The sequence below is a fragment of the Lolium rigidum genome, chromosome 2 (assembly GCF_022539505.1).
Source record: "Lolium rigidum isolate FL_2022 chromosome 2, APGP_CSIRO_Lrig_0.1, whole genome shotgun sequence".
NCBI lineage: Eukaryota > Viridiplantae > Streptophyta > Magnoliopsida > Poales > Poaceae > Lolium > Lolium rigidum.
The window spans coordinates 177,106,626-177,116,668 of NC_061509.1; the positions used below are offsets into that span (position 1 = coordinate 177,106,626).

Sequence of the window (10,043 nt, forward strand, 5' to 3'; positions counted from 1 at the left end):
TCAAGAGAATCCACAGGAACATAACATTCAACCTCCTTTGGTAAGCATGGAGGGCAATCAAATAGTGTAAGAGACAAAGAGTTACTCTCATTAGAAGGTTGGCATGGGTAGCTAATTCATTCTTCCTCCTTTTGTTCATCACTCTCCTTTTCTTTTTCATCCAATGAGCTTTCCGGTTCATCAATTTCCTCCTCTTTTTCATCCAATGAGCTTTCAGGTTCATCAATTTCTTCTTCCACTGGTTCCTGCAAATTGTGAGTGCATTCTTGTGTATTAATGAGTCTCTCTTTATAATCAATGATATAAGGATTATCACTGTAGCTTTCTATGAAAAAATTAAGTATAGAAGAGACATAATCTTTAAGGTCCTTACAAACAACACAAGTTTCATAATTTTTAGACATGAAGGATTCTATCTCAGAGGCTCCCATAAATATGACAATCTACCTCTTCGAACCCAAAATGAATATAGCTATTCCGATTATAGTTCTCAATTAAAAATTCCTCACTAAAACCACATTGAAATTTAAGATGTTTAGTATCCTGTTTAGAGCAACAATTTATATCATGGCGTTTAAGCAAGATCTTAGCAATTGTTTTCAATTTTTCTATCACAGCACTCATAACTTTTCCCGTTCTTGATTCTCTATAATTATTATATAATTCAATAAGCTCCAAATAGGTTGTGGGTTCTCCCATAACAGCAGTTTTTAATTTTTTGGTTTTTCAAAATTTTATGGATTTTTGGGTATATGAGGAAAATAAAACAAGGCAAAAAATAAACTAGACAAAAGTAAACTAAGCAAAATAATACTAGACAGAAATAAACTAAGCAAAACAAAATAAAATAAAACAAAAACAGAGAGAGAGAGGTAGAGTGTACTCCCCAGGTGAACTTATGAGTAGAGCTATGCCTCCCCGGCAACGGCGCCAGAAAATAGTCTTGATAACCCACAAGTATAGGGGATCGCAACAGTCTTCGAGGGAAGTAAAACCCAAATTTATTGATTCGACACAAGGGGATGTAAAGAATACTTATAAGCCTTAACAACTGAGTTGTCAATTCAGCTGCACCTGGAAAAGCACTAGTATCAGGGGTGATGTGAAAGTAGCAGTGATATGAGAGCAATAGTAACAGTAACACAGCAGCAGTAATAGTAACACAGAGGCAATGGCACCAGAAAATAGTTGATACTACTTCCAATGACATGTAGAACGAGTATATGATGACGAGAGATGGACCAGGGTTCCCAGCTATCTACACTAGTGGTAACTCTCCAATAGCAAGTGTTGGGTGAACAAATTACAGTTGGGCAATTGATAGGATTGAAATAGCATTAAGACAGAACATCAAGATTATTAATCATGTAGGCATGTTTTCCATATATAGTCATACGTGCTCGCAATGAGAAACTTGTACAACATCTTTTGTCCAACCAGCCGGTGGCAGCCGGGCCTCTAGGGAATCTACTGGCAATTAAGGTACTCCTTTTAATAGAGCACCGGAGCAAAGCATTAACACTTGGTGAAAATATGTGATCCTCATACCTAAGCCTTCCCCTCCAGTTATCCCGGCTTGTTGTCACTCGGGGCCTCGGGTTCCGGACATAGACATGTGCAAACAACTTGTAGATACAATCTAAGCAATAAGTATAGAGCTTAAATCTAAGATCATGCCACTCGGGCCCTAGTGACAAGCATTAAACACAACAAGATTGCAGCAACAATAACTTCACAAATTTTATAGATAGACTAATCATAATGTAACAATCCATCGGATCCCGACAAACACAACACCGATTACATCAGATGAATCTCAATCATGTAAGGCCGCTCATGAGATCATTGTATTGAAGTACATGGGGGAGAGAATACCAACTAGCTATAGCTAGAACCCGTAGTCCATGGGGGAACTACTCACGGAGCATGATGGAGGCGGTGGCGTCGATGGAGATGGCTTCCGGGGGCACTTCCCCGTCCCGACAGGAACAGAGACTTCTGTCCCCCGAAACGGAGTTTCGCGATGGTGGCGGCGCCCCTGGAGTCTTTCTGGAGCTTCATCAATTGGTATCGATGTTTTAGGTCAGGACGGCTTAAATAGGCGAAGAGACGGAGTCGGAGGGGCCACGGGACCTCCTCACACTAGGGGGGGGCGCGCCCCCCTTGGGCCGCGCCGCCCACACGTGTGGGCCCCCAGGGCACCCCTCTGGTCCCACTCTGGCTTTCTGGAAGCTTCCGGGAAAAATAAGGTTCTGGGCGTTGATTTCGTCCGATTCCGAGAATATTGCCCGAACAGCCTTTCTGGAACCAAAAACAACAGAAAACAGGAACTGGCACTTCGGCATCCTGTTAATAGGTTAGTTCCGGAAAATGCATAAAAACATTATAAAGTGCGAGTAAAACATGTAAGTATTGTCATAAAACAAGCATGGAACATCAGAAATTATAGGTACGTTGGAGACGTATCAACGGGCGGCGTGCAGCGGCGCCGGCGAGTGGTTGTAGCAGAGCCGACGGCGGCTTGTAGCAGAGCTGCCGGTAGGTTGTAGCAGCGCCGGCGAGTGGTTGTAGCAGAGCCGTCAGACGCTCGGCTTGTAGCAGAGCCGGCATCAGGTTGTAGCAGATCCGACGACGGCTTGTAGCAGAGACGCCGGTGGGTTGTAGCAGAGCCGATCGCCGGTTGATTGTAGCAACGCCCAACAGGGTGCGCCGCTAGTAGCAGCGGGGGTGCCTCGACAGACGTGTAGCGCAGCGGGCCTCCGGTATGGGCTTGCCGGCGTCGATCTAGACCTCGAGGAGGTGGACCTCGTCGTCGTCCTGGCTACGACCCTGCTTGGCCACGAGGCGGTGGCCGGAGCTGCGACCGGCACATGGCTCCGACTAGGAGCGGCGGCAATCTCGCGCGTGGAGGAGGGCGTCGAGCAGCAGGGTTGGTCAGTAGCAGCGCTGGCGGCCGGCGGACGGAGCTACGCGAGTAGAGAGGAGCTCTGAGAGGCAGGCGCGTCGAAGGGGACGAGAACTGGGAGCAGTTTTCGTGCGCGGAGGAGCCGCTGACGAGCGCTGGGGAGATTACTCTGAGCAAAACGATAAGGTGGGCCCCTCTTGTTGTCTCTCCACATATGTGGACACGCGGCGGGCAAAGAAAACGGGGGATCGGGAGGACTCATCCCCCGGGTGATACTAGGCGATTTACACAAAAATAACCCTTTGTTGCAACTATAGCACATACTGACCCTCCGGGCAAACTATTTCACCCATCTAACCCTTTTGTGTGGCGCCCCTCCCATGGGCGCCACACATGCACCAGTGGCGCCCGTGCCTTCGGCGCCACTCTCCCAGCCGACGTGGCGCCCTCGACACTGAGCTGGTGCGCCGATCCGACGTGGCAGGATGTGTGGCGCCGCTCCCATCGGCGCCACACATGCACTTGTAATTGCCCAAAACATACTGTAAGACAAATCGTCTGGGACTTAGCCGTTTTGGCGAGGCACTATGTGTGGCGCCGATGCCACGGGCGCCACACTTCACATTGTCGCGCCGATGCCACGGGCGCCACACATAGTGCCTCGCCAAAACGGCTAAGGACCAAGCGTCCGGAGCCCCTGGATGTTTTCGACATATAATCAACATATGTGGCGCCGATGCCATGGGCGCCACATAGTGAGGTGTGGCGCCAGCGTGAGGGGCGCCACTTGTTGACTTGTGTTAAAACCATGGAAATTCTTGCCTTAGTTAAACAATTTTGAACACAACAATATCAATTTCATACATATAGAACATACACATATAACACATCATAGCTCACATCGTAGCACATAGATTCAAACAACAAGTAGCATTACAGACACGGTTCGAAATGACATAGGGTTCACAACACGTAGTAATGACATAGAGTTTAGAACACGTAGCAATGAAGATAGAGTTCACAACACAAATCCATTTATCCTCGACGTCCCCTCCTCACGGGCTGCTTTCGGACGGCCATCCTTTTCGTCCGCTGCCGTGGCTCTTGTTGCTGCTGCTCCTCCTGCTCCTCCTCCTCTGAAGATAACGGCTCGTCGTTCCCCATCCTCCTCAAAGATGATCTCCGCGGCGGCGCCTCATCCTCCTCAATGACAACCTTCTTTCCTCGGTTGACATAATCTTCCGGAGTGTACCGGTTTGGAGCCTTGCCCCTTGGCTTCAACTGGTAAGCTGACCGTGTGGCTTGCTTCTTGCCGCGACTAATGCTTTGACTCAAAATTTCCTCGTCGTCAGGAATCTTCACAAACATGAACACATGAGATTACAAAAGTTGAAATTAGTAAGCACATGTTTGACAACAAAAAAATAGTCATACCTCCACCTCTTCAGAAGAGGATGTAGGAATTTCGCCGTCGCGGCAACCTAGCAAGTTGGCTAACCGCCGCATCTTTCGTGCAGTGTTCTGCGTCATGGAAGTCATGGATACAAAGCCATCCGAACATAATGGCGTACATTCAAAGTTGGTGATCGTACCTTAATGAAATGCCGCAACGGTCCGATAGGCTTTTCATCTCTGTGGCTCTGATCCCAAACAACCTCGCACTCGTCAGCTTTTTTTTGGATCTCCGACCGATGTGACAAACATATTATACACAATTTAAGCGAGCACATGCCAATGTAGACGATGTACTAGCTAATGAGAGAATACATTACCACGAAGTTCAGCTCGGAAGCAATAGAAGTCGATCTCCCTTTGCGGGCATAGATGTTGTGCTGGCTTTGCGCAACCTCATCGAACTCGATGGGGTCGTCCAAGATGTCATCATCATACGCGTGTTTCACTAACTCGATACGCGTGCTTTGATGAAACCACTGGAGATAGTTGTTGAAAGCCGCCAAGTCGTGAGGCACAATCTCCACAAGGCCATCATTCTGTATCGCTTCCAAACAGTGTTGGAACGCTGTGACGTGGCCGCTATGATGGATAGGCCAATTTGTGATCTTCCTCTGCCGCTGCCTATCAAGCCTGCAAGAATCAAGAAGTTAGATTCTACCTCTTCAATCAAGAATCTTCCATCGCATGATTCCAGAAGTTTACCTATGAAGCGCCTGGTCCGTGTCTTGCCACTGAGGTGGGCACTCTTGATACAGCCCAAACTGTCTCATCACTCTGTGCGGCTGGTGGTATTCAACAAGCCACATGCATATGAGTGGGCAGCGCATACGCCAGAACCGCGCCTCCTCCGTGCACTTGTGGTTGAGGTCAGCCATCCCCGCGCCAATACGGTAGTAGGTACCATATGGCTCCCAATCCACCTGCAGCATACAAATATTTCAGAATTTAGAACATGCCAATAGAATTTATGAACTCGGATTGCAAAAGAGTGATCGGTTACCTGCTCAGCGGTAAGACTGTCCAACTCCTCAGTGTAGTGCATGTACATGATCTTTGGATCGCTCGTCATCTCGGAGACATTGTCCCAAAGGTATGCCCAAGTGGGCTCCCGATCAAGGTTGTTCCGGTGATGAGGCCATGGCCTCTCTTTGAGTATCCTGGGCCGCCCAACTGATAGGCGGTCCCAGCTCCATACGGAAAGTAGGAACAAGCATCCACCAATACCGCCGCTCCCAGTTCTGCGACAAGCTTCGTCCAACTGCGTATATAAGACATTTGGTTAGTACTCTGTCTAGTACACTACTATAGAAGAATAGTACATAGAACAAATCATCACCTGCCGGTAGATGTAGGCAAGTGCCGCTGTTCCCCAACTCCACCGGTGCTCCAACACCGTAAGCGCCTTGAGCCAACACCAATGGGCCAGCTTCCCACCACTGTCAGGAAAGAGAGTCCTCGAAATCATGTACCATAAGTACACGCGGGTGTACGTCCTGAGAGTGTCCATGTTGGCCCCTTGAGGGCATTGTCCAAAGTTAAGCCTAATCCAAGAGAAAGTTGCGGCGGCGGGAGCCCTCGCCTTTGGATCTTCTGGCGGCGGAGGATCCATGCCAATAAGGTCCTCCATCTGTCGGCGCCACCCATCAGAAGCTGTGTTCATACACAGTGGCTCGCCCTGAATAGGAAGTTCAAGGATCATGGAAACATCCTGAAGAGTAGGGGTCATCTCGCCGGCCCTCAAGTGGAAGGTGTGCGTCTCCGGCCTCCACCGATCGACAAGGGCGGTGAGTGCCGCGGCGTTCATGTTCGGCCCCCCACGGCTTACAAGCGATATGAACGGGAGAAGACCGGTAGGCTAACTCCGTGTACCTCTCGTCATACGCTATATCCACTGTGCCATGGTAACGAATCTTCAAATGGTGAAGATCCGTTCTCTTCTCTGTCATATGAAAAGCCCGGTGATCCCTGTCATACTCTTGATCTAGGAGCCACACCATCCTACATGTTTACACAAATACACCATATTATGAGCCATTCCTAATAAATATGAGCAACACATACATGAGAATATATCCAAATAAGCCACCACACATACATCACATACATACATATACATACATATCTAGGGATAAAAAACCATATTATGAGCCATTCCATCACAAATAATAGGCATATGTAACACATTTGAATGCATTTGCATAAGAATATGGACACATACATATCTAGGGTTCCTACACATACACATTCATGAAATTTGATGTCTAGAGTTTCCACAAGTCTATGGTTCAAACACATGCATACAACGAGGCTATCAATTTCAACACATACACATCAATATAGATTCAACAACCAACATTTCCAATCTAGGTTCCATGTCTAAATCGAATTAAATCGGAGCAAATCTTGGATGAATCGAAGGGCAACGAAGGGGAATACCTTGAGGATTGTATGGGGATGGATCTGACCGGCCAGATCTGTCCAATCCGTGGAGGATTTGGTGGGGGCGGAGGAGAGGCGGCCGGCGGCGGCAGTTAGAGGAGAAGCAGAGACGAGAGAAAGAAAGAAGAAGGCTGGGTCGGGCTGGGGGCGGGCGCGGGCGCCACACTTAAGTGGATGTGTGGCGCCCGTGGCATCGGCGCCACACATAGTGCCTCGTCAAAACGGCTAAGTCCCAGACGATTTGTCTTACAGTATGTTTTGGACAATTACAAGTGCATGTGTGGCGCCGATGGGAGCGGCGCCACACATCCTGCCACGTCGGACCGGCGCACCAGCTCAGCGTCGAGGGCGCCACGTCGGCTGGGAGAGTGGCGCCGAAGGCACGGGCGCCACTGGTGCATGTGTGGCACCCATGGGAGGGGCGCCACACAAAAGGGTTAGATATGGGTGAAATAGTTTGCCCGGAGGGTCAGTCTGTGCTATAGTTGCAACAAAGGGTTATTTTTGTGTAAATCGCCATCATACTAAGCATTTTCCATATTTTTTTTCAGTCATCAAATAACCAAACTCGCAAATACCATATGTCAGCACAATTGCCGCGTTTCCAGTAGCGTATGTATTCCGCGCAGCGCGTGTACTCCAATTGTGATCGAAATCTTACCGACGGGCGACGGCAACAACAGTAGCGTAGCATCCACGGTTGCCATTGGAATCCGACTCTAGCGATTAAACCCACTACGTATTACGAGACCGATATGGTTTCCAATCCTGGAGCCATGGATAAATAGGCAGGACTCGACCCATACCCTTCCTCCTCTCGTGCCCTAGCTCCTAGAGTCGATCCCTTCTCTTCTCCATCTGGATCAAGCCATGGATCCCTGCAGCTTTGAGCTTATTTCGGGTACTCCTCTCTCCGCCGTCTTCTCAGGCTGCGTCGATCAGTCGGCGACGACTGAGTTTGACGACGCCTACCTCCGGGCCATCGGCGCACTTCCTTCACTTGCACCTGTCCGCTTCGCTTCTTCCTCCCCCATCCATCACGCCACGGCACTACACGACTCCATCGAGCTCCCGGCGACGTGCGAGGTGTCCGACTACGATGCTGACATCGACGTCAACCTCCGGAAGATGGAGAAGGACGCCAAGCAGTGGCCCTCGCCGGAGTATCTGAAGACGGTGCAGGGAGGTCTGATGACCAAGTCCAGGCGCGCGGACCTCGTGTCCTGGATGGACGACTTCACCCGCTACTTCGACCTCGCCCCCGGCACGCTGCACCGCGCCGTCTCCTACGTCGACCGCGTCCTCTCGCAGAGAACCCTGCCGGAGACTGACACGGAGCACCAGCTACAGCTCCTGGGCGCCACGGCCGTCTACACCGCCGCCAAATACGAGGAGCAGTGCTCAACACACAAGCTGAACGCCACGGCCGTCGCCGGGATCTGCGGGCTCGACACGACCAGCAAGGAGGTGATCGACATGGAGCTCGGCATGGTGGAGGCGCTGGACTACGACCTCAGCGGACCCACGGCCTACACCTTCGTCGAGCACTTCACGAGGTACACCGGCAGAGGTGAGCAGGATTCGGAGGTTCGGCGGCTGGCGCATCACCTCGCCAACAGATCGCTCTACGACTACAGCCTGCTGCAGCTCCTGCCGTCCGTGGTGGCAGCGTCGGCGGTCTTCCTCGCCAGGCTAATCCTGAACCCGAATGCCATCGACGTGCAGCAGTGGAACGAAGATTTCGAGGAGCTGACCGGGTACTGGCCCACGGACATCATCCTTGGCATCGAGTCCTTGTACATGAAGAATCACGATTCTCGCTTCGACGTGGTGCCAGACTTCCTGGAAGGCCAATTGATGGATTTCAGGTGAAAGATTTAGGGTTAGGGATGGAGAAGCGCTCTTGAACTTGAGTTGTAAATCAGGTTAAAATGTACTAGGAGTAACATTGTTACTTTTATATATGCTGATATTATGTCGTATAGTTGAAATCAGCTAGCAGAACGGAGTCATGCACCGACTTGTGGTTGCAGGATGCTAGCTCCCTATTGCAGACCTCGTGGCTGCGGATTGTAATTCTGTTCCATGTCATTGTCATGAGTAATGAATCTCTCTTCTTGATGAAGAAACAGTTCTGCTTCTTCTATTTTATGATGGTTAGGGTTTAGGGTATGACGACTCTTTCGATGAATCACGATTCTCGCTTCGATGTGGTGTCAGAGTTCCTGCAAGACCAATTAATGACTTCAAGGAGTAGTAAAAGATTTAGGGATGGAGAAAGCTAGCTCTTGAATTAATCTTGAGTTGTAACTTGTAAATCACGTTCAAATGTATACATTGTTTGATATGATGATGTTAGAGCATGTCTAGCAGACCCCTTAAAAGGGGCAAACCCGTATAATAACCGCCGATACGGGTTTCGGCTCTACCCGGCCGTCTAGCACGTCCCGTAAAAATGGCCCCCGCATCGTTTTTTCCTGTTTTCGATTACGGGGCGGGTCGTCGCCCCCTACTTGTGCGGGGTGGAAGCGGGGATAGAGGGCCAAACCGGTATCGCCCACTCCACTGCGCGCGAAGGGTTTCGCTGAAGCCAACCGCCGCCGCCCGATCTCCTCTGCCGCGCCCTTCCCGGTCGGATCCCGCTGCCATGGATCGTCCGCAAGAGCCGCCTACCGCCGGCGATGCATCTCCTTCGGCCGCGGTGGTCGATGTCCCCATCGGAGGTGCGCCGAACGCCGGCGTCGTGTCGGCCATGATCCGCCACCATCCCGTCGAAGAGGAAGAGGTTTCCGAAGCAACATCACATACTATTGTTGTGCAGCCCAAGTATGCTCAAGCACAGTACAAGGACATGGCCGGCTCGAAGAACAAGGAATTTCAATTTCATCATTGCTTTTCCATCCTTCAACATCTTCCTAAGTGGAAGTTGAGGGACAACGAGCCAAAGTGCAAAAAGGAGGCACTGCTCACCATGGATGATGAAGCAGAGGACATGAGTGGGAGAAACACCGGCAAGCCCGAGGGCAACAAGAAGGCCAAGGAGAGGGTCAAGGTAGAACTCGAAGCAGCTAGCTTCCGGGAGAAGTTGGATCAACTCATGAAGTCCAAGGAGGCATTGACGATGAAGACGTTGGAGACCAAGCTCCTCATCACCGAGAAGAAGAAGGAGGTGAAGCTTGCCAAGGTGCAAGCAAGGCGGGAAGATGCCAAGTTGAAGGCCGAGCTTGACATGAAGATGATCGCA

At 50.2% G+C, this 10,043-nt stretch overlaps 1 protein-coding gene across 1 annotated transcript; it reads left to right on the forward strand.

The window, feature by feature from the left end:
* Window positions 1-7,669: 7,669 nt before the first annotated feature.
* LOC124690323 (putative cyclin-F2-1) lies at window positions 7,670-8,671 on the forward strand. Its single transcript, XM_047223719.1, has one exon. It carries the CDS (start codon window positions 7,670-7,672, stop codon window positions 8,669-8,671), a length of 1,002 nt encoding a protein of 333 aa, XP_047079675.1.
* The last annotated feature ends 1,372 nt before the right edge of the window (window positions 8,672-10,043 follow it).

Bases quoted from the DNA above. Each gene is read 5' to 3' on its own strand.
- LOC124690323 (XM_047223719.1), top strand. From the start codon at position 7,670: ATGGATCCCTGCAGCTTTGAGCTTATTTCGGGTACTCCTCTCTCCGCC.